Here is a 26,573-nt window from a genome sequence, read left to right as displayed (position 1 = left end):
TTTAAACTATCTATTCGTTTTGGACAGGAGTAAACGAACAAGGAAAACCATCGAGAACAGAAAAATAAAACTTAATGAAATACGAGTTAAGCATATGAATGAGCTCGAAACACATCGACAACAACCCTTCCAAAAAGACAGTTGCACTGTTTGGGAGTGAGAGAACACTAATTTGCACCTAGAGGTTTACAAGACTGATTTAACATACCCAGCTTAACACATGACCTCAAGTCCAAAGAAGAATGAGCTCCAACTGCCAGTGGAAATAAAGATTTTAAACAATAAAAGTTGGCGACGAACAACTGAAAAAACAGAGTGCTGCAATTTTTTTTTTTTTTTTTTGTAGGGGGTGGTTTCAGCCAATCTCGGGCGAATGATCAAATAACAAACAAAAAAATTCAAACCAAATCCAAAATAAATCAAAAGTGCAACACAAAATGACGAGAAAAAGACGAGCAATAATAAAGAAAAAAAAAAAAAACCTAGGATCTTTACAGATTAAAAGAACTATCTCAGTGGGTACAAAGCAATGTATAAAAACTGAGGAATAAAACTTTTTAACAGTTAATAGGCATCTGTACGAACTACCTTTCTTTACATTGCAACAGATACTGTTGCATCAAAACTGTACTCAACTAACAAATAATTATGATGAGCCTTTTCTTGGTCCAAAAATCCATGTCAAATATTTACCTGAATGTTTTACAGCAGTGCATATGCTACGGAGTCGGATTCCTTTTCCTCTGTGAGAGACCAGATAGAAACAGCCCCAAAAACGTGGTTGCTACTTCTGTTTTAATCTTCGCCGAAACCTGTGACAGAATGCATAGTTATGACGTCATTCCAAACTAAATCCCCATTAGAAACAAATTTCAAAGGGAAAAGTAAAAGCTCCACAAGACAGTCTCACATAAAAAAGATCTTGCAACACTCCACCAGAGTGAAATGATTGGAAAGGCTAGAGTTAACAGGTTCTTAGAACTAAACATTCCAAAATAAATACAAACATGCATGGCCCTCACATAGCTCTCACTTTTATTGAGACCAAAAAAAAAACATAAAGGAGCTAAGAAATCGAAACAAAGGAGAATTCTTCATGTGCAAAAATCTAGGAAAACATTCTACACACTACCATAGCAGCTGATTTGGCACAAAATGTGTTAACAAGCAACTCCGTACTGTACTGAATGCACAAAGTGAGCCACACATACAATACCACGCATTACCCAATTAACTTTTTGTTTTGATAAGTGGCAGATTATCAACATGTAGCAACAGCAATTGTAAAATAAATATGCAAAACATGTATCGGACAGCACACGCTAAAATAAACAATGATATCTCTGCCATTTAAATGAACCAGAAGATGTAGAGTGAAAGATGCGACTGAGATGTGCCTCTACCACAATGAGTCAGATAAAACTTATAGGGTCCGTTAGTTGATCTTTCACTTTCAACAGAAGAATTCACAAAAATATCCATTTATATATAACTCAAATTCTGGCTTTACAGTCAAGGTTGCAGTGATGATACTTGGTTCTACTCGCTGAAGCTCGCAATATCATATAATAGTGAAAAGTATATTCCCACATTCAAAATGTGACAAATGATAATGGCTGGTTGATTGTAAACTGGACTCTCCAATCGTCTAGCAAAACTCCCTTAACAGTAGAAATTGTAATTTTCATCAAAGTTTCACAGGCTAATTCAACCTAAAATGTTATCACAAAAGGGCTATCATTTACAATTGACAAAAAAAATGTGACATAAGATTTAAAAAGAAGAATGCACAACCCAAATATACATTCTTTGAGGGATTCCAAGTGCACTGTCAGGATCGTGAAAGACATTGGTAATATCTTAGGAACAAACCAGATAATAACCATGCATGCTCTTTCAAAATATACCAATAAATTGGTCCCCTCTCACCTTAACCAAAACTTAAAATAACTGAAAGAACGTGTAAACCTGAAAAGGCAACAGATTAAAGTGATTCTATAAAGAAAAAGGAAAATTTCTCTATGATGCATGAACTCAACAACAAGTTTCTCTTGGGCATTGAATGACATCCCAAAATGTGATTACCGCAATTCCAACAAAAAACTTATCTTTTAAGAGAGCACTTAACCCTCAGCATATGCCGAAACGTAGCAACATGCAATATTAAGACAAACCACACACTCAATCTCACCTAACTTGGAAATACCAGGACCCATCCAAGAGTGGGGAGGACAAATATCTTTGACTGTCTAATAGATGCAAGCCCAATCAAGGACATGTTCATCCGAGTGGAGTAAGGAACACAAATTGAACCGACTGGGAGGACAATGCGTTTTACGATGCAACCAAGGTAATAACAAAATAAATTCATCAAGGGATAAAAATCGGTGCATTGAATTGATTTCTATCTATTTTGATATCAGGTATAATTACATCATTTAAAAGCTTAAGAAACAAGTGTACTAACCAAGAAAGAAACATGGGCATAAACTTGGAAGCAAATGTTCTCGGGATATATTTGTCAGGAAAAATTACAATATACAGAGTCCTGCCAGGAGCCTCTACATGTCCCCAACACTGACTTCAAGTGGTACTTGGGTTTCGTAAACAAGATGAACCCAACTTTGAAGGACAGCATAATGTGATGTAACTAATTGATATGCCACCATCAAGTCTGAAACAAATTGCAGAAAATAAATGGATTTATCACCCAGAGAGAGAATTATAAATCTAAGCCATCATGGAAACAGTTTGAATAATGCAGTTCAAAATGCAGCACACAAACTTGCAGAAATAGAGTCAAGGATGAAGAATCTCATGAAATCATTGAGATGATTCTGATTAAAGGATCGTGGACTCAATTCTCAAAAAATAAGTAGCACAAGAGGTCTCCATTGATTTAAATTAACAGAGGTTTCAATGAGGAATAAATCAACTAAAGTGTTGTAGAATTAAGCCATTCAGAGAAGTGCATGAGCTACAAAAAACTTAAATACTGAACAAAGAAAAATAACTTACAAGAATAGTTATGTAGGGATAAGTTTCACTACTAAGCTGGTCTCCAACAATTAACAGCAGTTATGTCTGGTCTACATGGCAAGATCTGGGCAGCACTATGACCTGGAAAAGTGCAGACAGAAAGTCATTTTATCACTGCAACAATGACCCAGTGTTTTCAACATGCAAGTACACTTCAAAACAAGTTTACGTAATGATCACCTGATATTGGAGCTCCAGTTGGAACATTATTGGGGGCAGAACGCTGAAAAGCCATATTATTAGGTTGCGGCCTATCAGGCGGTGGCCGAAAATAACCTGTCATAGCAGAACCAAACATAACATAAGTAGAGATGCCTAGGGTAGCGCAAATTAGGCATAGGACACATTGGTCATTGCAACTAAAACATTAGATAAAAACACTAATAAACTATTAGTACAACTGAGCGTCCATGATATGATTTTCTAGCCTCAAAGAGAAAATGAGTTTAAATAATAATACGGGCAGAAATTCCAGTTCCTTGAGTGCTACTATTCCCACCCACCTTATATTGATCTGTAATCTATACTTTAGTTATATGGTAGGTGCGAAAATGGGTTGGGTGCATGGAAATAACAACATTATACACTATTGCAGGCAACTGCTTAATGGATAGCTTGGCCACCAGGACCAGAACCCTATACCTTCATGGCCAAATGGTGGTCCCGGATGTGGGGGTCTTCCTCCATTCATCCAAACGCCTCGTTGTTCATCGGCAACGAATCGTCTTTGATTATCAGGTGGGGGAGGCAAAGAGTATGGACCGTGGTATGGTTGTTGAGGATGTTGATGAGGATGTTGCTTAGTATAGGAGAAATGACTTGAGGGATTTTGTGGTGGGGCAGGAGGTAAAGGCCTTTGAGGAAAAGGTGTAATAACTTGTTGAAATTGTTGGCTTGCTTGAGAGACTTGTGCACTTTGAAACATGTCATTATGTCCATGTTCTAGCGGCCTAGTTGAATTAAATCCAGAAGGTTCTCGAGGACCACATACTCCTGCAGGAACAAAGCAAGCTTGCTGCTGCGGAAACATCTCGCTCTTGGCAGTCGCATCAATAGGGCCAACATGAGGAGCATTTCCAGCAATTTGGACATGCTGGTTACCCTGTATGGAGAAATAATGTCATAATATATACAACAATAACAATGTAGCACTGATAAAGGTGGGGAAAGCAAGAATTCTTACACTCGTGCTGCAGTATTCATGAGGCATAGGAGGTTGATATGCCACCAGCGGTGAAGGATGCATTGATGATTGCAGAGGCAGCATCTGTTGGGATAGCAAAGAAGCCTGAGTTGGCACAGATGACTGAGGAATCAATAATGGTTGATGACCAGAAGACGGTAGGGGAGGAGGTGGCTGTAATGGTAGAGGCGGTGGCGGTGGTGGTGGGGAAGGAGATAACAGAAGTGGAGGTGGTGGGGGTGGGGGTGAGGGAGGCAAAGGTGGGGTTGCAGGAGGAGAATCAAGAGGCAATGGTGGAGAACCCTCTGGAACAGGGGGCAAATCAGTGCAAGCAATTGAAGCCGGTTCCATGACCCTATCTGATCCCTGCTGTTGTGGATCCAATTCAAAAGAACCATTACTGAACAAGGGTCTTTCATCCTTTGGGTGTCCAGACACATCCTCCATTTCAAGTTCACCATCTACATCCTCCAAGATACAGTGTCGCCTATCATTAGGCGTCACCGCACATGTTTCTGGCCTATCATTAGGAGTCACCGCACATGTTTCTGACTCCCCAGAAGCATAAATAGTTTCCATTGGTGAGGAATGGCTAGCCTCCTTATATGAACAGCTAGGAAGTTCTTCTTCTTCTTCATCATCTTCAAATGCATGAGAGGACAAAAATCCAGGCAGCTGAAATGTAGCGTTACTGACAAAGAGGCAAAAAACAACTACACAAATTAGATTCCAGTAAGTGCATGCAACAACATAGACGTAAAAATAATAGAAGCATTTTCATAACAACAGATCTTTAAGTACAATTTCACATAACTTGAACCAGTAATCGAACAAGATCATTGCAAGTTGCAACAAGTGTTCCCCTAAAACAAACACTTGTTCGCTGAGCAAACCAGATACTCCTTATTTATTTTCTCCTCTGAACAGTACTATCATGCAATTTTCATTTGGGGAATACTTCATGGAAAAACAATAAATGTAATTTCAAAACATGACCAAACAAGAATTATAACAGTATATTTTACGAAGAAAAGAAATCATTGATTTTCCATGCAGTAACATTTGAATCCTTCAACTGCATCTAATAAATAAATAATTAAACAAAAATTCCTTGAATTGCATGTACATAAAATATGGGAAAGATATATTCATCGCATCCTTACACAGTCATGTCCAAGTATAATGGTTTTCCGAATTAAACATGACATTGAGATTGGATTTGAGTTCCATAACCACATTTAAGTTACTTCAAGCAACAATAACAAACAGAATCTTATAGTCATGTCTGGACAAAAAAAATCGGCTTAATAGAACAAAAGAAGAATAAGGCACAACTATAAGAATTCAAGTAAAAAGTTGATATCAAATACCTGCCATACTCATCCACAAACATTCCTTCCATTTCTCTGATTGGGTCATCTATAGCACGCTCAGCTCGAGATGGACGTCTAAAGGAGAAACCAGCAATTGAATCATCGTTTGAAACTCCAATGTCATCCATGTAACGACGAAGAACAGACTCAGGAAAGATTTTTCTCTCAATCCACAGCCGTAAAACCTGGAAGAGAAGTCTGTTCCGCTTTATCTCGTATACAAGAAAAACTCATCAAATTATAAAGCAATGCACTTACCTTAAGACATTGACGACGATTATCACGAGCACCAGAACCAGGTGGAGCGGCAGCACCGAGAAGACGTGGCAATGCTGCTTGAACCGTTGGAACATATGAAGCTCCCGCAATGCCTGAATATCAATAAATAAATAGCTACCTTTAATATTTTCACAATGAACTAACATATCAGGCACGCACAAGTCACAATCCAGCAATCAAGAGAGAGAGAGAGAGAGAGAGAGAGAGATTATTACATGTACCTTTTTGATTATGCGAGATTTGTGTGATGGAATCCACAAGAAAGAAAAGATCGACCTTACGATGGAAACTAGGCTCACTCTCCAACTTCCGGATTAGTAGTTCCACAACCTGCATCAACATTTTAAATTGTAACTAAAATAGTCTACAAATCCACATCATGGTTGTACGCTATAATAATCTTCGATTTTGTGAGATATACTGCAAAACTCCGAAAACATGTATTTATTGGTCAGCATAAGCAGTTTTAAATAATCACCCAACTTCATTTGCAAACTTCACACACATTACAAAATCTAGATTTGCAACCCAAAGGAATGTGCGAACTGCTATTTGAAGCTTTCTTTTTCTCAACATAAGTTAAAATTGTAGAACAGAAAGGACAACTAACTGTTAATTTGTTATGGTAGGTGTGGACAAGGGATTTAAAACTCAAAAGGACCTGCGTAATGGCTCTGGGTGAAACGAAAACTTACAAAGTTTACAAGAATTAAAACCCAAACTTTTTTCACTCGGCCTAACTCTCACCCATCTGATCTTTCAACTTTTATGGTATTAAAACATTTGCAGACTCAAGATGAATGGTTGTTAGTATAGAAAATCAACATTTTCACTACAGGACTATTTTGAGCTTATTTTTTAACATATAAATGTACACTGACACATGTAATGAACATATATTACAAATTATAAACATGACATCCACCAAACATAAGGAAATGCTTTCAAATTAATATAAGATATTGAAAAACTCATAAAGTGATGAATGAAATATAAAGGAAAATATTGTATCAATGAAATTGTAATCATCTTTGAAAAGAATAAAACAAATAAAAGCTAAAAGAAACAAGAACGAGCCAAAGAGCCTACCTCATTGGCAATACCATACTTGGCACAATCAATGGCAAGACGAGTTGCACGACTAATACTTTCTTTAGTCCTAGACAAAGTCTCTATCATTCCCTCAAAAGCATCACGAGCAACAGCTGCCTCGGTACCACCACTAAGTGATCCTCCAGCAGTTCGATGCCCAGAGCTAACTCTTCTTTCTGAGATTTCCTCCAAATCAAGTTGAATTTGTGATACATATTGTCGACCATGAGTAACCGGGGAAGCTACATTTGTGAGTTGATTGGACCCCGAGATATCTGCCTGCAATGCAGTGCTAGAAATGGACAAAAAACCCTGAACTGCAGAAGGGCTGGGGCTCCTCCCTTGCATATCTGAGTTAGACACAAGAGTGGAACTGGAAAATCCAAGGAAAAAATTTTGTGACTGAGCTTGTTTCCTTTTGGCTTGTGCAACTGCAATAAGATGCCTCATAGACTGAGATGATTCCGGAGTTCTAGAATCCATGGATATGCCAATTTTATCGTCTCTGCCAACTTCCATTCTGTTATTAGGAAAACAAGCAACAAATTATCAAACATTAGAAAATGCAAATAGCAACTATGCAAACAATTAAGAAGAAAGAGCATGGATACCTTTCACCAGATAATGAAATGTACTCGGCTTCATTTTCTGTTAAAATAGCAGAGTCGCTGATCTGAGGGAATGATCGTGGAGTAGGTTTAGACTTTTCTCCAGAAGGTGCAGACTTGTTTCTTGCCTGGTTATGAGAAGAAACCGAACTGTTAGACAATAAACCTGAACCCTTGCTAGACACAGCCTGAGCCTTCTTTTGAGTACCAGTACTAGAGATTTTAACCAGAGATTTTGTGGGTTTCTGCTGTTCCACAACTGGTTTAGTGGTTGAAACCAACTGGGGAGACTTCTTAGGAGAAATCAAGGTTGGTTTTTCCTCCTTGGACAGCAAATGCCCAGGTTCTGATTTTTTTGGACTGTGATACACATGCACCACCTTTTCAAGACTCTTTTTCTCAATTTGAGGTTTCTTTTCCGGCCTCTCCTCATCGCTTGAGGTTTTCTAGGTGATGGAAAACCATCATATAACTGGGAAGATGATTCCTTTGTGCAGCTCATCTGAAATTCAGTAGGACATTTGGTACTCTGTTGAGCAGTATTTGACCTCTCATGGTTTTCATTATTGCTCTTTACAGCGTCTGCAGAATATGAAGACGCTTTAAAATTTCGGGAAGATCCTCCATGAACTGGTGTTTTGGGTTTTTCCTCCTCCTCCTCCTCATCATAGAGGCACACAGCTCTCCGCTTCCTCTGTGTAGGAACTCTAACGTCAGTAGAGCATGATATATCATTCTTCAGAGCGGGATCCTCTTCCTTCTTATCGTCACTAACCAAAGTATCAGAATCAGGCATAGCCTCCAATGCTCGACAGCGACTCTTTGTTAGGGGTAGCGCGGCTTCATCACCAGGACCGTTGGGTCCACCACCAACATTTTTGGACATGGAAACTAGATGGTTCTCTCTTTTCACATGTGAAGTTGACAAATTTGAATCCATTATTTTTAATGTCTTGTCATCAACATCAGAACTAGGAGATAGACTCTTCGTAGCTTTAGAGACCGAACCCTTTGAAGCACTATCCCCAGCATCTACATGTTTTGACTTTTTGGAACAACGTGAAGGATCATTTGTTCCCAAATTAGGCTTTCCAAGCCCTGGTTGAACCCCCTTTGTCCTTCCTGAATGTTTGTCTTTGGCCTGCTCCTCAGAATCATCTATCACATTATCTGGCAACTTGACTTGCTTGTTGGCTTTAACCAGGTCTTTTGTCTTTTTCCCAACCTTACCACTAGTATCTGATTTTAGAGCATCTGGGGAGAACTCCCTCTTCCTGCCACCAGAGCCAAGTTTGCCTTTTGTTCCATCTTTTAATCGATCACCAGATTGTTGGTGATCAACACGACCAATTGAGTTATCATCCTTCAACGATGTAACAGCATAACGATTTTTTTGTTCCTCAACTGTGCCACCATGCTTCCTCCTTGATCCAGTAACCATCTTCGTCATCTTGTGGCCATTTGCTACAGACCTCCGACCATCACTGCGTTTCTTTGTGCGATCATCTTCTTCACGCTTACTACCAGAAACTTCTTCCTTGGGATGAGAAGAATTCTCTGGATTAGATTTCTTTAATGCCTCTTTTTTAGGCGGTGGAACTGCAGCCATTTTATTTTTTCTCTCAGGAGAAAAAACTTGAGAACTCTCATTTGCTCCACATGAGGTAGATGGGTTTACATCGTCATCATCATTTTCACCTCGTGCCTGTGAACAGCATTCCAGCTTAGGGCCAATATCACCTATGCCTTCTTCCTTGTCTGTTTGTCCATTGGAATCCCGTACACCCTCCCCATCCTTTAAGTCAACATCAATCCCATTATCTTCTATGCCATCACCAGATGGAGCCTCACATCCGGTGTCTGATCTATCAGTATCATCCCTCAAATCATTTGACCTCTTTTTGTGTAACTCGTCAAATGCCTGACATATGTCCTTCACAGCTTGGGAAAAATACTTTGTTTTAGCATGACAACGACCTAATAATTTGTTTTTTGCCTCACTAGTGAATGCCTGAATATCTGCAGGGGCAACAAAAGCTCTGTGGAGTGGGGAAAACAACAACAAGAATAACATATCAGTAGCAGTCAGTTTAACCAGCAGAGCAAAAAACAAACAAATAGATGAAGTAGAAACTGAGCAGAGCAAAAAACCACAAAAGGAAGAATTGTGGACTCTAGATTTGGTCTAAATGGTTCCACTGGTTCTTTTTTGTTTCTATACGCAATTCAATGTGGTTTTAGATTAAGAATCAAGTTCTATACTTACCAGATTTAAGAACCAATTAATATTTACTTTCAATTCAATGAGAACAAGGGTACAAGATTATAAAGGAGACCACAGTTGACACTCGCCATAACATTTTATTGATAGAAAGAAAAAAAGGAAAAAAACTGACTAATTCTTTTTAGTTGTGCAAAATGTAGATTTCACTAGTGAAAATGTAATCGAGTAGGAAATAATTTCCCTCAGATGTCATCCTGAAATTTTCATTACGTAATGCATCAGTAGATTTTACTAGCCCCTTTTCTGCCCCAGTAGAAACTATTAATTCAAAATCCAATATTACAACTTTTGAAATCCTAACCACTTAAATTTTCCTCTACCAAAACAAACAGAAATGCAGGCAGAAATTTCAATCTTGTTCTTGTAAGCTTCTAGGAATAACATCAAAACCACAAGTACCACCAAATGTAGAACAAGAATTCACAAGAAGTCACAAGACAATCCTAAGCAATAATAGATTTAACAATCAATAACTGAATGTTTCAGTGAGTTCTAGTTTTCCTTTGAAACACAAAATTGTGGAGAGGAAATATAACAAACTACACATGCCAAGGTCAATACATTTCATGTTTCCATATGGCATCTTGAAGTACATTTTGCCTTAGATAGGGATGAATCAGCTAAATACAATTGGTAGACTAAGTTGTCCTTTTCACCTTGCGGTATGTACACTGTAGGCTGTTTATATATTAGTGTTTTTTTAATCATAAAAGCCCGGGTAATAACAGGTGGTTAAATGTACATGTGACAGCAGACTGTATTCACTTGCGTAAACGAATACAAAACTATCAAATGAGATATACTTCCATCTCTTCCGTTGCAAAAAAATTGTCAATTTCACCTTTCTGTGATCTACACCCTAGGTTGTCAATATATTAGTGTCTTATTTCTTGTTATGAAAACTCCATGCACAAGAGGTATTTCAATGTACACGTAACACATTTCACAAACAAACTTTATCCAATATACATGAACAAATCTGAAATTATCAAATGGTATGAACTTACATCTCTTCCGTTCCAAAAAATTGGACAAAATATTTCTTTGGATCAGGGACCTTCTTCCAATCTTCAGGCCTGCTAATCTAAAAATTCAAACCCACAAGAGTTACCTCAAACACAAACCAATTGTCGAGTAGACTAAAATCTGACTGAGTTACTCTTATCAATAAAAACATTAAACATAGTCCATCAATTTTGTGCTCATACTTATACTGCGAAAAGCATGATACTGTATTTTAAAAACCAACACATTCATCACATGAATCTAACATTTTATTCGCCAAGAAAAAAAAAAAAAATAAAAAAGCAAAAACAATATACGTTCAATCCAATTCCTTTCGGTATATTGCAAAGTTAAGGGCAAGATATACATGATTTCTGAGAAGCCTCACAATGTTCAGTCCCATTCAGTAACTGCACGAGTCCGAAAGCTTAGGAAAATTTGTTAATAATTACATACTACGAGAAGTCAAATCCAAGTAGTGCACACTAATCAACAAGCAAAACAAAAGCATATATATATATATATATATATATATATATATATAAACCCCAACGCCCAAAACACAACATAAAGAGAAAGGAAAAACCGAAAAAATGCACAGCCGAAGACGAAGCAGCAGAATCCGTAAACGAAACAAAGGGAAGGGCATGAAAAAGCAGACCTTGGCGGGCCAATAGGGGAAGCCCTTGACCTTAGCAAGGACAAGATCGCCGAGACTCAACTTGCTCTTATCCTTGGCCTTGCTCGCTCCGCGTCTACGCCCCGGAGCCATGGCGTGGACGCCGCAATCTTAGAAGCAAAAGGAAAAACCCTAATTGAATCGTCGTAATCGAATCGCAAAAGCAGCTACGAAAACCCTATAAAAGTCCCAGAGGTCGGAATTGGAATGGTCGCCCGTTGTTGACGGCCAGTGGATGCTCCGACGCCGGAGAACTAGGTCATCGGACGGCAGGGCTCTGCATTCACAATTCCAGCGAGCCAAGGAGAGAGAGTGTTGGAGTGTGAGAGATACAGAGATTGTAGAGAGAAATTGAGGCGGTCGAAGGGTGAGAGATTGTAAATTTTGCGAGAAGGAGGAGGGCTTGGGCTTTCAGCTTCCTTTGGGGGGTGGTGGTGTGGTTTGGGCGCACCAAAGGGAATTTTGCCGAATCGAAATGGGACGTATCGGTATTTTTCCCATTTTTCTTTTATTCTTGGGTTCAATTTCTTTTACATATTAATATTAGCATTCGGGACAAAAACACATTAAACCTTTTTTATTCCTTAAAAAATTTAATTCAGGAAGATGAGATTGGTCGGGACTCTACGTGGCAAAGATTCCTTATTTTTTTCCATTTCCTTTTTAATTCCCTCTTCCCCTTTTTTTCTTTCTATTTAATCAATAAATCTAAAATGTAAATACTGTTTCACTTTATTCGATGGAAATAGGAAATAGGAGCAAAAGATGAAGAAAGAATCAACAATGAGAAAGTATGCAACATCAAATTGGTTAAGAGCGTTTACCCTGCACTCTCTGACATTCTTTTTCTCGTCACTCCAAAATTGAAGATTAATAGTGATGCTGCCCTTGATGAAAATACTCAATTCCAAATGAATGCCAAGGCGAGAAACAAATCATTTTAACCTCCGGGACGGACCGAAACATGAGAAATATAATTCTGAGAAAGCTAAAAAGCAAGCTAAAAAGGGGAGATGGTTTCAGACTGAGACCTAGATGTCTGCTCCTACTTTGAACTTTTATCCTTTTCTTTGCCATCATTGGCAACAGCATCAGTCACCAGAGCCATTGGTCTTTCGTCAATCACCTCATCAATGATTCCGAATGCCCTTGCCTCTTCTGGGGTCATAAAATGATCCCTGTCCATATTCTTCTCAATTATATCTACTGATTGCCCTGTATGCTTTGAGTACAACGCATTAAGGGAATCCCAGATACGAACAATCTGCTTCGTGTGAATTGTCATATCTTTGGCCTGTCCGCTGTACCCGCCTGAAGGCTGATGAATCATAACTGTAGCATTTGGGAGAGACCGCCGCTCACCCTTGGCGCCCGCAGCTAAGAGAAGAGAAGCCATTGATGCAGCTTGGCCCAAACAAATGGTACTGATTGGTGACCGAATGTACTGCATCGTATCATAAATTGCAAGACCTGTATGCACTAATACAATCATCACCATGTAACAATGCTGGTGAATTTTAACCAAATCATGCATTGAGTCTCGTCTATTCCTCTATTCATTGATATCATTTTCTGCCAAGTCTCGTTTTTTTATAGTATAAAACATAGCCATACTGTTTAAAAATCACATCACAAGTATCAGCAAATTAAGGAATTAAAACATACCATAAGGGGGAAACACAAGCATTGTACTAACGTTTCTCCCAAATATAATAACATTGTAGTAAGGATTGTAGTATCAACTTTTTGAATTGACATATCTAATAGAAACCGTTTTAAGTAAGACCAAATGTTCAATAAAGATTTATGTTGTTTTACCCCAACTACCTGGTACAAGGCTTACACTTAGTTGACTTCTCGACCCCAATTAGAAAACATAAAGAATTGAGGTTTGGTGAAAGCAAGTGATCAGAACAAATTAAATGTTAATCGTAATTTCATGCAGTACGATTTGGAACATCATAATCAAGTTTGGCCATAGCCATGTTGTCTTCCATTTCTATCTACCAGATCAGTATTACCAATATGCTTAGTGCGTAAGGCTCAGCTCCAAAGCCAGGAGTATATAGATAGAGTAGACTCATAAATGGAAAAATAGTTCTGTTGTAGTTATGCACTTAGTCTTCAGTTTTGCCAATCTCATGTGGCAGTCTAATGAAGCAGAAAATTGCGCGCTTTCAAGCAAGTTAAGTATTGAGGCGGTTCAACAAAGTGAAAAAGTGCGTGGCACAACTCCATTCATGGTTGTGATACCTAGTTTTTCTTCATAATATTATAATTTATGCAGACACAAGATGTTTGGCTGCCACACAACTCTACAGCTACCTTCCAAAACTCAGACAGTATTTTCCTTAAACATCCAGTACTAATATTCCCACACACCACTATACCATGACCAGGAAATCATCTATCAAGCATGATCACCCTCATGCCTCTTTTTTTTCTTACTTCCTAGGATTAGCGTATTAATGCTCTACAATCTATTCAAGTTCGTGGACCACTAATATCCGTACTCCAAAGCTTATGGCTAGCAGTTGTTTTCCCGTTTGTTTAAACCGACACTTAACAATTAACAACATTTAGGATTCAACTATAGTTAACATAAACCAAGATAGAGTTAAAACTGTAAGCAATATTACGGTGAAGAGGACCCATGTCAAAGAGTGCAAGCCACTAAGTGCCTCAGCATTGGTGATATATGGTATACATGATCATACAATGGTAATTTAAAATTTCTGTTTTACTTGAATGGAGATCCATCACCACTATTAATCCAATTCCAAAATGTTACCAACATCATCATTTCATGGTTATGCATGTCAATGACTTCTCTAACAGTTCTACTTCGTGACGGGTCTGTAGAATCAAATTCCACTCAACAACTTAGTATTTAGTAGATTTTTAAGTCATAAGAAAATCCCATACTTCTCACTGATAATGCGCTTATGACACAGGTTACACAAACCAAACTATTCACAAAATCCTCTGAACCAACAAATCCACATAACCATTAGTTTTCTTAAGGCCTCATTTGATGAGAGGATCAGGTTGGGTGGGACTATTCACTATATTGAAGGCATTTTCAAGGAAGAAATGAATGACAAATCCCTTATTTTGTCCAACTTGAAGGTTACCCACAAAGAAAAGATTACAGATTTCATGGGTACGAGTTAGAATAAATTCACCGTCCACATATATTCAACAAGGATATACATTGCGCTACAGATTTCGAGCTTATAAATAAACTCATCGATTATCAAAATTCATTTTCGAGAAACAGATACTGCGCGTATAAATTCATTCTACTGTTAATATAACAACGAACAACCAAAAACACAAATAAGTAAACCAGGTGGTGAAATGGAAGTCGAAATCGGGTTAAAATCTATAAAACAAAATCGACTATCTCATTTCTGACATCTCAAAATTGCAATCGACAAATCGAAAACCAAAACAATATGTAAATTAAAGCACGAGAATTTCACACACCTATAAAAAAATAAACAGAAATAAAAATGGGAAATAACAAAAGGACCTGCAGTGACGTGACCACCGGGGGAATTGAGGTACATGTGGATGGGCTTCGACGGGTTCTCGGATTCCAAGTAGAGAAGCTGCGCGACGACAACGTGGGAAGTGTCGTCGTCGATGGGTCCGTTGATGCAAATGATCCGCTCCTTGAGGAGGCGGGAGAAGATGTCGTACGCGCGTTCCCCTCGGGAGGAGTGCTCAATGACCATGGGGATCAAGCTGTAGCTGCGCAGAGATGGGCGCCATGGCCTGCTGCTTGCCAGGAGCTTCGCCTTTGAGATTAAGCCTCTCATAATAACAGAAACAAGAGGAGGGGGAGGGATTCGCAGACGAGGGATAGGTTTTATGGGTTCAAACGTTACTCGAACCCTCGAAGTGTTTGAGACACTGTGTTTTTGTGTTTTAGGATCTGGGTTGGTCGGGTTCCTATGTGGTCGGGTTAAGGAGTTGGGGGTTTTGTTAATACCACATGTAGGTCAAGGTAAATTACAATCAGAGTGGGTGGAGAAAATTGTTTGTGTTTGGGTCTGTACGGATACGTAGTTCGGTTACTGGACCTATACTTTTCAGGGTTAAGGTTGTGAAGTGAGAAAACTTTTTTTTTTTTTTCTTGTAAATAAGTTTTGGGAAAATTAAGATTTAAAAGTATTCTTCTTTTATTTATGAACGTGAAGTCATAGTTAAGTAAAAATTTTGAATCTCGTAAATGATAAGTTTGATATCAATTTATTTTCCTCACCCTTTAATATAATATATTTGTATAAATTAAAAAAACTTAAAAAAAATTTGTGAACTGCTATGGTTTCACATATGAGTGACAAATCCTTGCAAAGCAGCCTTCTTATTTTTATAAGTGGTTAATAGTTGGATTAGTTAAGAATATTCACTTGTGAATTAGTAATACGGTCTAGTGGTAATTTTTTTTTTTTGTCGGAAAAAAAAAAAGAATACAAAACTTAATTGTTGAAACCCAGGACAAATAGAGATTTGTACGAATGGGGTCATCCTCAAACAACAAAATCACAATTAAAAACCTAAAAAATTTACTGAACAAAACGTTTATGTATTAATTCATAAAGTTTTCATACGTACAAAACAATTAGAATCATTGCTTGAAGGATGTAATGGCTAGTCTGGTGTTAGTAGCTTGCTTTGTAGTGGCTTTTGTACTTCATCTCTTCTTAATGATATTGCTATCGTTCCAGATTAAAAATTAAAAAAAAATGTAACAGTACACAAATATTTCATGACACATGATACTTTGATGTTCTCAAAATTTTAATTACACACAAAGCAAGGACAAAATGATGAAACAAGTAATATTTCATATGTGCCAATCACATATACTTTCAAAATATCACAGTAATAAATAACTTATAACTTATTTGATTGAACGTCGTTTCCTTATTTTTCTTTTATTGCATCTCAAATAGCCCAATTTCTAGCTGCAAGTTTATGGAATTATATTCCGGTGATTCCTCTCAAGAAATCCCTCCAAGACGACCTTCTTCTTGCTTTCTTCAGAATTCATATCCAAGGCCCGCGGGGTATTCACATTGGAACTGGAATTATGATGAGGGTATCCAAATCCATTGGCAGCAGTAGTGGTGGCGGCCGCCGCTGATCTTAAGCGCGGAAGGAAGTAAAACCATGCGGACGTCGACAGAATAGCACACAAACGACCCCATACTAACATAATAATCAACGTCACCAAAATAATAGACATACCAATCAGTGGATCCAAATTCTTCCCGTTGACTGCAGTCGACTCTCCCTTTGCCTTAGCCTTCCCCCTATTATTATTTTTCGATCCGGGGTTGTTGGACACGGTAGTCGACCACGACCACGACCACGACGAATATTGTTTACTAAAATTGTGTGTCACTGACGGAGTCACCGGCGCCCCCTGTTGAGTTTGGCTTTCGCGAGCGGGGAAAGACACGGAGTGCAACACTGTCCGAGTACAAGACGTGGGCGTCCTGGCCTCCTGTCCAGCCGGTGAATCTGGTTGGCTTTGGCTGCTAGGTGGTCCTTTTCTTCCTGCAATAGTTGTTCTTGTTCTTAGTAAATCAATCTTCCGGCAAAATCGCTTTTGACACATGCCATCCTTAGGGGACTCCAAATGCTTCCTACTTTCGAGGTTGATCGTGTTGGTCTGCAACGGCACAAATAATTCATTAACGACAACTAAACTATTCCACGTAACCAATGGAATAAATTACAACAATTACATTAAGCTGTTTTTTTATTCTATACAAGTGAAGTGATACTGGGGGAGCAAAATCAAACTTGAAATCTTGAATCTAACCGTCGATGCTCTTATCTACGAGTGAATGAATATTAATTACTATACCTGTGGAGGGTTATGGTTCATAGGGGTCTGCGGGTCTGAAACGATGGGAGGAGGCTCAGCCTCTTCCCGACTTGGAGTCCCTGGCGGCTCCCCATCGGTGGTGGCCGGTAGTACTTCTTCGGAGTTAGAGACAAGGTTACCAGACTTTGACTTTGACTTGGTCTGCAAGCTGGAAAACTTGACCACCTTGGACTGACGCTCCCCTTTGTCGGTGACGGTGGTGCCGGAGGTGTCGATGGGGACGGTTTTGGCGGCGGACTTCTTGGTGCGAAACCTCCAGCTTGACTAAGAAATCAAATACCAGCTGCGTTGACTAGTAATACTAGTTGAATGTTCACCCTTCATATCAATCTTACGGTCTTCGCGATTATCTTCTCGGGTATAGTTAGCTTCCTTTCGGATGAGGGGGGCCGACTTTGATCTCATACTCCGTCTGCGACTCGTTTGCCTGGAAAATCCGAAGCAAGCAAGAAACAAACTGTGTTTTGGTTTGGATGTCGACGGAGTAGGAGTAGTTATAGGACTAGGAGTGGGAGTAATGGTTTTCTTTTTTATTTCTGCCATGGAAATCATGAGATAAAGGAGGAGGGGTAGGCATGGAGATGGATCATGGAGAGAGAGGAATGGATGGCCTCCAACTTTGAAGAAAATACCAGCGGGTTTGCTTGCCTCTAATGCTCGACCATAATACCTTGAATTTTACATATAATTCACTATTTTTGTGATGAAAATGTTGATATTAATATTTATTAATTTAGTCCCAATTGGTTTATTTTATTCTTATTTTTAATGGTGGCGTTGTTTATTGCTAATTCGGATGTGTAATAATATTAAAATGGGTTTGGTTATAACTTGAGAATCAGGGATGCATGACTTTTAGACTTTGGTGGCTAATTAAGAAGAACAAGTCCCCAAGACCTTCAGAAGAGAGATTTTTCATTATGATCATCACACGAGGTGGTACACCACGTGTCATTATATAAATTGTCGGATATGTATGTTAAAAAGTTAATAACTTAAAAAGTAAAATATTTCACCATTTATATAAAAACATGTGGTGTACCACCCATATTCCCGTTACAATTAAAAATTTCTCCTTCCAGACTTCCAGTTCCACGTTTTAACCAAGCTTCCATCATCTAGCTTCTACATTAATCCCCATGTATTATTCGCCTAATCCTTAATTTGGTGAGTCTGATTAATTTAAACAATACGAATAATTTAGTAAATTCTCAGGAAAATATTTACATCTCTTGCTATAACATTGAAAAAAAAAATCAATGAAGAAACATCATGCCTCATATTTAATTGCAACGGAAGCCATCGGGTGAGTTACTTCGTTATATTAACGACAAAGTATAAGAAGTCAACTGACTCCAATTGTCTAGTCATCTGGAAGACATCATAAATCTCAACATTATAAGAATCGAACTCATAATTAGGCCCGTGTGTTATACTTCATTTTATCCAAACTCAATTTTACCGCTTTAGTAAGTCATTGAGATTAGTGGTGATGGTTGTTAAGAAGATAGACCAGAGAAGAAAAGTTAAGAGTTCGAAACCCTCCATTTATCCAAACTCGAATTTACAGTTTTAGTAAGTCACTAAGGTTAACCTAGTAGTGAGTGTCACTGTTTGGACCCAAAATTACACAATCGGCCCGAACGATCGAGGCTATTGAGTGAATGAAGTTCTAAGCTATTAGGTGTCTGAGTCAATATAATTTTAGTTATTGTTAAGGAATAATGTTGTGATTTTTATCATAATAATTATCTCTTAATAATATATTGAATTATCTAGAGCACAGTTGGGTGATAAAGTCATGGTGATCTGATACGATACCGTGTGAATTAATACTAGTGCAATCTCGTGGATAGATGGCATGATTATCATGAATGAAGTTAGGAGTATGGCAGACTATCTTCCATGCATTTATACAAATACAATGGAGATAAAGATGAGATCGTATTATCATTGGAATTTGATCAAAGTTAGCTGGCTTAGATAAAGATGATCTGATAACCATTGCTGATTGGTCAACAAGGTGGAGGAAATTGGGTTACTCATCCAGCACGGGGTAACTTGCCTAGATAATTAGCCAATAAAGGTGCTGTTTATTTTATGAACCCATGCACATGGAAATATGGGATAAAAGATGGCATATGCCATTTTATCCCGTTGTGATTTCACCTGATGGCGCGGTAATTGAGATTGGGATAAAAGATGGTTGTGATTTAATCAAAGATGGTTGGATGTTCACGGCTTGGATTCTACAACAAGTCTAAGAGTTTAAGTTGCAATTGAATTCTACAAATACCATCAGGTTGTGAGCAGAGACTTCACTATAAATACAAGAGGTCATGCAACATGGAAGGGACCTTGAATTCAACATACAATTGCCCTGCGCAAAACCTCTCAAATACCTTGAGATTTTTCCTTTTCTTTTTCCGCCAACATACCTTCAGTTTCGATAAACAGCATTGTGGAGGCAACCGGTGAACACCTTCAGTTTGGATAAACAACATTGTTGCCGTAGAATTAACCGACCAAGGAGCATCTTCAGTTTGGATAAACAGCACTGCATCGAGGCTGACTGGTTATCTATCCAAGTCTCAGCCGAGAAGGGTTTTCGAATCCTTATTGGCAGGGGTCATCTTATCAGCCGTCTCGACGAAGTAAGGTGTTACGAGTTACGATGTTCATCATATTAGACGCCGAGTGATTTTATGATTAGATATTTACAAGTGAGTTTTAAAGTTCGACATTCTGACGGCCGAACCATGTTCACCATCAAGACATACATCACCTTTGAATATTTGTGTTCGTATAGTCTGATGTCGATTCGACGTGCTTATACTCTTACGAATATAATCACGGTGACCGAATCAGGCACCGACGACTTGTGAACTTCGCAGAACTAACAGCCTTGTCTTCAGGCTCTAGAACCCAAAGACCAAGGGTGTTCCTTCCTCGGTCGCAATCGCAAGATAAAGAAGTCAGCAACGCGCTTAACGCAACATCAACAAATTTTACTCCTCGGTCGAGCTCGGACAACGAGTTGGCATGCTCGGCATTCAACCGAATGACTTAGTTAGCCTACTAGTTACTCGGCTTGCGCGCCGCGTAGGCTTTGTAATTTTTAGGGACAACAGTCACATTCCGCCCCGGGCCTCCATTATATCCCGGACTCGACTCCATCGTAGCACGATATTGTTCTCTTTAGGCCCCGACCATGCCCTCACGGTTTTGTTTCTGGGAACTCACACGAGAACTTCCCAGTGAATCCGTACATACAGATCTTTCCAAATTGGAATTGTTAGTTTATAAAATAAAAAGTTAATCGCCACTTGAAATTGAAATTGGCGGAAATCCAACGTTGGATTGTAATGAAATTTTAATATATTGTTCTAGAAGCATAATGTGGATCCTTGGAAATTTCGGATCGGAAATATGGGATGCGGATCTTCCGGAACAAATTGTAGGGGTGTGTTCTATATAAATTATGTATTCTATTGATAAGGATTCTGAGTCATGGTTTGATAATTGTTCTAGGTGCCAATTGTTCGTGATCGCCTCAACATTCGTGCTAGGGATTTACAAATTTTAGCGAGGACTCCAGGTGAGTGGGTTTTTGGTTTTCTATACAAGTATATATACTTTATGTTTTAGAATATGCATCTAGTGATTGCTTATGTTATTGTTGATACTGTGAACTACAAATGACTTGATTCCTGTTTAGGGTATGTAGGTAGTCTAACGAAACGTTAAATGCAACCATACAATAAATAAGAGTAAATAATTGAGACAATAGCATTGTTTGCGGAATTGAGCAATGTGAAGGAGATTGATGGAAAATGTGAGATTTAACCTTATTTATTGGTGGTTAAATGTTGGTTATAAATTAATGTGTGAAGAATCGTAATATTGAAGTGAAAAATAGTTAGGAATGACAGTTAATTTAATTAGTGCTTAGTTGGGCTTATCACCGACAATTATTTCCGAAGGTAAATAGTTTGGGAGTAGGGTGTTACAGCTTACGCATATTATGCCATTTGTATACATGTGTTATATATTTGGAAATATTATGATATGGTTGAATTTCATATTTACATTCTGGTATATCCATATGTATGTTACTTGCACATAATTAAATGTGAACGCTCTGATACCAAACTGACACATCCCGATCCGGAATATCCATTAGGATTCCAAATCGAGTTGTGCTGGGCGACACCCAGAAGGTGACGAAGCCAAAAAGTGTGATGATGATAAAAAAAAATATGAATTAATTTGAAACTAAGAGTGTCTAAATACCAGAATGCGCTATGAGCGGGAATGAACCTATTACACACGCGATACAGAGTATAAGTAAAGTATAGTAAGGTAAGGTAATGATTATACCATCATAAGAAGACACCTGAACTGAAAAGTGCCAAGAATCCTCGTCGATACGGACACTCTACTGTTAAAACTTGGAGAGGTGCAAAAATAGAAAATGTGAGTGAGTGAAACAAAACTTTTCAAACCAAATTTCAATTACCAAGGAATTAACCCCTCACCTTAAAACCTGTATAGTTTTCACCAAATCATCACACTTTATGGTTTCGTCACCTCCCAGATGTCAGCCAACACAGCTTAATTTAGAGTCCTAATGAACATTTCGGGTTGGGGTGTGTCAGTGAGGGTGGGTAAGAAGATAAATGAGATAAGGAAAGTAAGAGTTCGAACCCTCCATGTATCCAAACTCAAATTTATAGTTTTAGCAAGTCATTGAGATTAACCTAGTGGTGAGGGTGGGTAAGAAAGATGAGAGAAGGAAAGTTAGAATTCGAAACCCTCCATTATATCCCAAAGAAAATTCCAATATTTTTTTCTTGTGATAAACTAATGTATGATTCATATATTTTAAGCAAAGATAGGATTTGTTCAATGATGTGACACTGAATTTTCCAGCTACTTTCATTAATAAAAACGTTTTCCAGATAAATTAAAGAAAAAATATTTATTAACAAGTAATCTCTAAAGATCTGCTGGGGCATTTTAAATCTTAAACTTTTAATACGTGTGGTTGCATGCCATGCACGTCTTGCTTGATTTGAAGTAGATGTCCAAGCCTCAAAGGACAAAAGGAAAAATAAGACAAACATATCTGTTTGTAACTAAAAACCCAACTGTGAAATAGTAAGTACTAGTTTTGAGTTGACGAATTAAGTTTCGAATATCTTACCAAATAAGTAATTAAATTAAGGGACTTAATTACATTTCACACCTTTCATGTTTGACACGTTCACATTTTACATATAATGAAAACTTTAAAAGATATAGTATTACTCATTTTCTTTAATGTTGACATACATGACGTCAATTTAAGGTATTTTTAGAAATAACATATATTTAAATCATATTTGTAAACCATAAAACGTGGTTGTTGATAATTAAATTATTAGTTAAGTGTTGGTTAACATGCTTATTTCCCATTAGTCACACATCAAATTATTTACAAATTTACTCTACTGAGCATTACTCGTCATTTTATCATACAAATATCATAATTATGTATAGAAGAATTAAATCAATTTAAAAACTGTTTAGTCACTCATATAAATGAACTAAATTAAATTAAAATAAATTACAATTATTGCATTTTCTTGGGTTTTGTTTCGTTTCTGTATATTTAACTACAAGTGATGGTGAAAAATGGAAGAATTGAATCTTAACCACCTAGAAGCCTTTTTTTGGTTTTTCGTTTAGCAAATAGATATAAAAATTTGATAAAATAAATAGAAAAAAAAAGTGGGCCGTGGGTTGAGATCCACAGATCCGTTTCGGCCTCGGCACAGCCTACACTCAGACAGGATTTGGTACGAACTACGAACCCTAACTCGAGTTCAATGCTCTATGAGATGAAGGAGATGTCATGTCAGTCAGTTGTGCTGTATTATGTTGACCGTTGACTTGTTGCCATTATTTAGATGAGGTGTACTATCTTTGCACCTCACTTTACCTCTGAGATAATTTATCACTTCATCCTTCCGTCTTCACTCCATTATTCAGACCCTGTCTGTCTACAAATTTCACCTCCAACAACCGTTCACCCAGCCACGGCGGCGGCGGCGAGAGAGAAGAAAAGCAGGCAGTTGCAGACGATGGGGTCATTGGGATGGGAAGAGACGGTGAGAAAGGCGGAGAAGCTGGTGGAGGAGGCCATGAAGGAGAACGACGCGTCCCACGACGCTGCTCACGTGTGGCGGGTCCGAGACCTCGCTCTCTCTCTCGCCCGCGAAGAAGGCCTCTCTTCCAATTCCGACTCCATGCAAATTGTAACGCCTACTCTCGCTACCAGTAACTTTTAAAGGGAAAATAACAATTGCATTAATTTATCCAAAGCTTGATTTTGGTACTGAATTGCCAACATTCGTAGATTGAACAGTTGATGTCTGGAATTGAAGGACTGCTGATGATTATTTTGTTATGTATTTGAGTTCTTCACAAAAGAAGATTTCTTTAGGGGTGGTGCTATCCACACACCACTTTCTATCCCCCGGAACTCTCTCAATCCGGCGGTCGGATGGAATGAATTGAATATCAAATAATAGAAATTAACAAGTGGTGTGGGAGGTAAAAAGTGTATAGCACCGCCCTTTCTAAACATACCAAGCTGATCACATTACTAACGCTCTCTGATACAAGTCGGTTCCGCATACAATGACAGTGCCAGCATTGTTAATGTAATCAGTTTTGCCCGTTTAAATAACATTATTGTTAATCTGTACTCTACTTTTCTTGGTCGACAGATAGAAGTGGCTGCACTTCTCCATGATATAGGTCAGTTATTGTTGACAACCAAACTTTATAACATATCTTTGTGTGCTTGCTTATAAATGGATGTGCGAAACACTGCACCCATTCCTATTAAATGTCTTCTTTTACCTATCTTCTTGTTGGCTACTTGTAACATGCAGTAGTACTTCTATGTGGCTTTCATTCTATGTTTCTTCCTGCATCTTTTCAGCTTTGCTTTTATTTTCTTACTCTGATCTGGTATAGCCTACTGATCATTCGTGTTGTTGATTGCTCGCTGCAGGTGATTACAAGTACTTGAGGTTTGTACGTTTCTCATTCTTTGTTTCCTTTAACTTATTTTTTCCTTTTCTGTTGTTTTGTCTGGCTCTTCCATTGATTCATCGTTTCCCTCAGTGTTATTTTTGGAATGTAGAGATCCCTCAGAGGAAAAAATTGTTGAGAACTTTCTCAATGAGGAGGGCATAGAGGAGACTAAGAAAATGAAGATTATAACGATCATCAAGGGAATGGGTGAGCCGGTTACTGCTCCTTTCTGTCATGTTATTTCTCCCCTGTTCTGCTTACGTGATGTAAAAATCATTTGAGTTTAATCCTGTAATCTAATTCAGAATTTCATATTGCCAAAATGTATATGCCATGTCTCTTTTCTACATAGGAAAATATTGTATGTTTCAACACATGCCCCAATATATGCATCCGTATTTTCTCCATTTACGGTTTATATCACTTTAGAACCATATAATTTTGTCAGTTTCATTGTGTTCTTAATATTTATGCAATTCTGATTTTTGTTCAATCTCCTTTGTGGATGTTATTGTGGTTGTTAACCCTTTGTAGCTGTTGTGGTATAACAGAATGTTTAATTCCAAGCACCTTATTGTGCCTATGAGCTCTGATATACAAGTACTTCTACTTTCCAGGTTTCAAAGATGAGCTTGCAGGAACAAATAACGATTTTCCTCCAGAATTTGGCGTTGTTCAAGATGCTGATCGTCTTGATGCAATTGGTGCTATTGGTAATCTCTGTGCTTGATAATGCTAAACATTAGATTTTGTCTACCTACTTACTCTATATAAGTTTAAAATTGGGATGACTGCTTCAAGAGCAACTGTGGGTGTAACTGTTTTTGCACAATATTAAGTAGTCTTTTGGTCACAGGAATTGCTCGTTGCTTTACTTTTGGTGGAAGTAGGAACAGAGTGCTACATGATCCTAAGATTCTGCCACGATGTGACTTATCTAAGGAAAATTACATGAAAAAGGATGAGCAGACTACTGTGAATCACTTTCACGAGAAGCTTCTTAAGCTAAAGGCTTTGATGAAAACAAAGGTAAATTTGTTGAAACATGGACATGGTATTACACGTTCCTCACTTGGAATCTTCCTCATTTACATGCATTACATATGTGTCTATATTATCATCCATTCAGTTTGTGATATGAGGTTTGACCATTGATGTCAGGCTGGGCAGAAGAGAGCTGAGAGAAGGCACAAGTTCATGGAGGAGTTTCTTGTAGAGTTCTATGAAGAGTGGGATGGGAGAGCTTGAACGAGGTAATTTTTATTATTTTTATTTATTTATCTCAGAACAGTCAGATGTAAATTAGATAGCACTCCTAGGCCTTGTTTGTTAGAGAGGATCAGCTTGGATAGGACTATTCACTATATGAAAGACATTTTGAAGGGAGAAATGGATGACAACTTCCCTATTTTGTCGAAGTTTGAAGATTACTCATCAAGAAAAGTTGTTCCTTTTAATCATATCATTTTTTTTGGGATTAGTAGGGATGTCTTTTCTTCGTAAGTAATCTTCAAGTTGGACAAAATATGGAAGTTTTCATCCATTTCTTCCTTCAAAATGCATTCAATATAGTGAATAGTCATATCCAAGTCAGTCCTTCCTATCAAACGTGGCCCTAGTGTTCTAAACAAATAAAAGAGAATCTAGAACGTAATCATTCTAACAGTGCTGAATTTTGTGATTATGTTAGAACTTATCAACTTCGCTCCTGGAGCGGAACGTGCTTGAAGATGCGGGCTATAATATTCAAACCAACTGTATGACAAAATATATTTTATAGCATGGGTCTTTTCTCATAGGACTGTACTATGTTGGTGGATACCAAGGAAGTCAATTACCGCTTTGATGAGTATCGTACGAATAGGTACTAGGTTGGTTAGAATTAGAACCCTCTTTCCTGCATTGAAGCATAAGTAATCAATTTAATGAGAATATGAGATCTGTGGATGGAATTTAAATTCAATGTGCCTAAATGAAAACTGGCTACATCATGCGACAAAACTAAACTTGGTAGGTAAAGTTGGTGAGGTGTAGTAATTT

At 38.0% G+C, this 26,573-nt stretch overlaps 4 protein-coding genes across 4 annotated transcripts; 1 reads left to right on the top strand and 3 right to left on the bottom strand.

Moving 5' to 3' along the window:
- Positions 1 to 516: 516 nt before the first annotated feature.
- On the bottom strand, positions 517 to 11,977 carry LOC125472012 (ENHANCER OF AG-4 protein 2-like). Its single transcript, XM_048573038.1, is given in 14 exon segments — positions 517 to 812; positions 3,019 to 3,120; positions 3,220 to 3,315; positions 3,682 to 4,141; positions 4,223 to 4,913; positions 5,593 to 5,780; positions 5,854 to 5,966; positions 6,096 to 6,204; positions 6,964 to 7,486; positions 7,578 to 8,010; positions 8,013 to 9,613; positions 10,666 to 10,710; positions 10,866 to 10,942; positions 11,525 to 11,977. Coding segments are annotated over 13 exon segments (4,518 nt in total). The 5' UTR covers positions 11,636 to 11,977; the 3' UTR covers positions 517 to 812; positions 3,019 to 3,049.
- Positions 11,978 to 12,405: 428 nt separating this feature from the next.
- Positions 12,406 to 15,490, bottom strand: LOC125472013 (ATP-dependent Clp protease proteolytic subunit 2, mitochondrial-like). Its single transcript, XM_048573039.1, has 2 exons — positions 15,078 to 15,490; positions 12,406 to 13,012 (listed from the first exon to the last, which is right to left on the bottom strand). The coding sequence occupies exons 1-2, from the start codon at positions 15,364 to 15,366 to the stop codon at positions 12,588 to 12,590; spliced, it is 714 nt and encodes a 237-aa protein (XP_048428996.1). The 5' UTR covers positions 15,367 to 15,490; the 3' UTR covers positions 12,406 to 12,587.
- Positions 15,491 to 16,288: 798 nt separating this feature from the next.
- Positions 16,289 to 18,460, bottom strand: LOC125472038. Its single transcript, XM_048573082.1, has 2 exons — positions 17,427 to 18,460; positions 16,289 to 17,228 (listed from the first exon to the last, which is right to left on the bottom strand). The coding sequence occupies exons 1-2, from the start codon at positions 17,445 to 17,447 to the stop codon at positions 16,527 to 16,529; spliced, it is 723 nt and encodes a 240-aa protein (XP_048429039.1). The 5' UTR covers positions 17,448 to 18,460; the 3' UTR covers positions 16,289 to 16,526.
- Positions 18,461 to 23,350: 4,890 nt separating this feature from the next.
- Positions 23,351 to 26,491, top strand: LOC125472025 (uncharacterized protein YpgQ). The gene is made up of 8 exons (XM_048573062.1): positions 23,351 to 23,746; positions 24,221 to 24,251; positions 24,511 to 24,529; positions 24,643 to 24,740; positions 25,151 to 25,246; positions 25,390 to 25,562; positions 25,695 to 25,786; positions 26,224 to 26,491. Exons 1-7 carry the CDS (start codon positions 23,399 to 23,401, stop codon positions 25,779 to 25,781), a joined length of 852 nt encoding a protein of 283 aa, XP_048429019.1. The 5' UTR covers positions 23,351 to 23,398; the 3' UTR covers positions 25,782 to 25,786; positions 26,224 to 26,491.
- Positions 26,492 to 26,573: the final 82 nt, after the last annotated feature.

The sequence above is a fragment of a genome, unplaced genomic scaffold (assembly GCF_019419815.1).
Source record: "Pyrus x bretschneideri cultivar Hongxiangsu unplaced genomic scaffold, Pyrus_bretschneideri_v1 Contig63, whole genome shotgun sequence".
Classification (NCBI taxonomy): domain Eukaryota; kingdom Viridiplantae; phylum Streptophyta; class Magnoliopsida; order Rosales; family Rosaceae; genus Pyrus; species Pyrus x bretschneideri.
Note: the sequence above shows the minus strand (reverse complement) of the source record. Positions and strands in the feature narration are given on the sequence as shown.

Excerpts from the sequence above, each read along its gene's own strand:
- LOC125472013 (XM_048573039.1), bottom strand. The coding sequence starts at position 15,366 with ATGAGAGGCTTAATCTCAAAGGCGAAGCTCCTGGCAAGCAGCAGGCCA. Across the intron at positions 13,013-15,077 it reads CGGTGGTCACGTCACTGCAG|GTCTTGCAATTTATGATACG; the intron begins GTCCTTTTGTTA and ends TAGTGCATACAG.
- LOC125472038 (XM_048573082.1), bottom strand. The coding sequence starts at position 17,447 with ATGAACCATAACCCTCCACAG. Across the intron at positions 17,229-17,426 it reads TGAACCATAACCCTCCACAG|ACCAACACGATCAACCTCGA; the intron begins GTATAGTAATTA and ends GTGCCGTTGCAG.
- LOC125472025 (XM_048573062.1), top strand. The coding sequence starts at position 23,399 with ATGAGGTGTACTATCTTTGCACCTCACTTTACCTCTGAGATAATTTAT. Across the intron at positions 25,247-25,389 it reads TGATGCAATTGGTGCTATTG|GAATTGCTCGTTGCTTTACT; the intron begins GTAATCTCTGTG and ends TTTTGGTCACAG. Across the intron at positions 25,563-25,694 it reads AGGCTTTGATGAAAACAAAG|GCTGGGCAGAAGAGAGCTGA; the intron begins GTAAATTTGTTG and ends CATTGATGTCAG.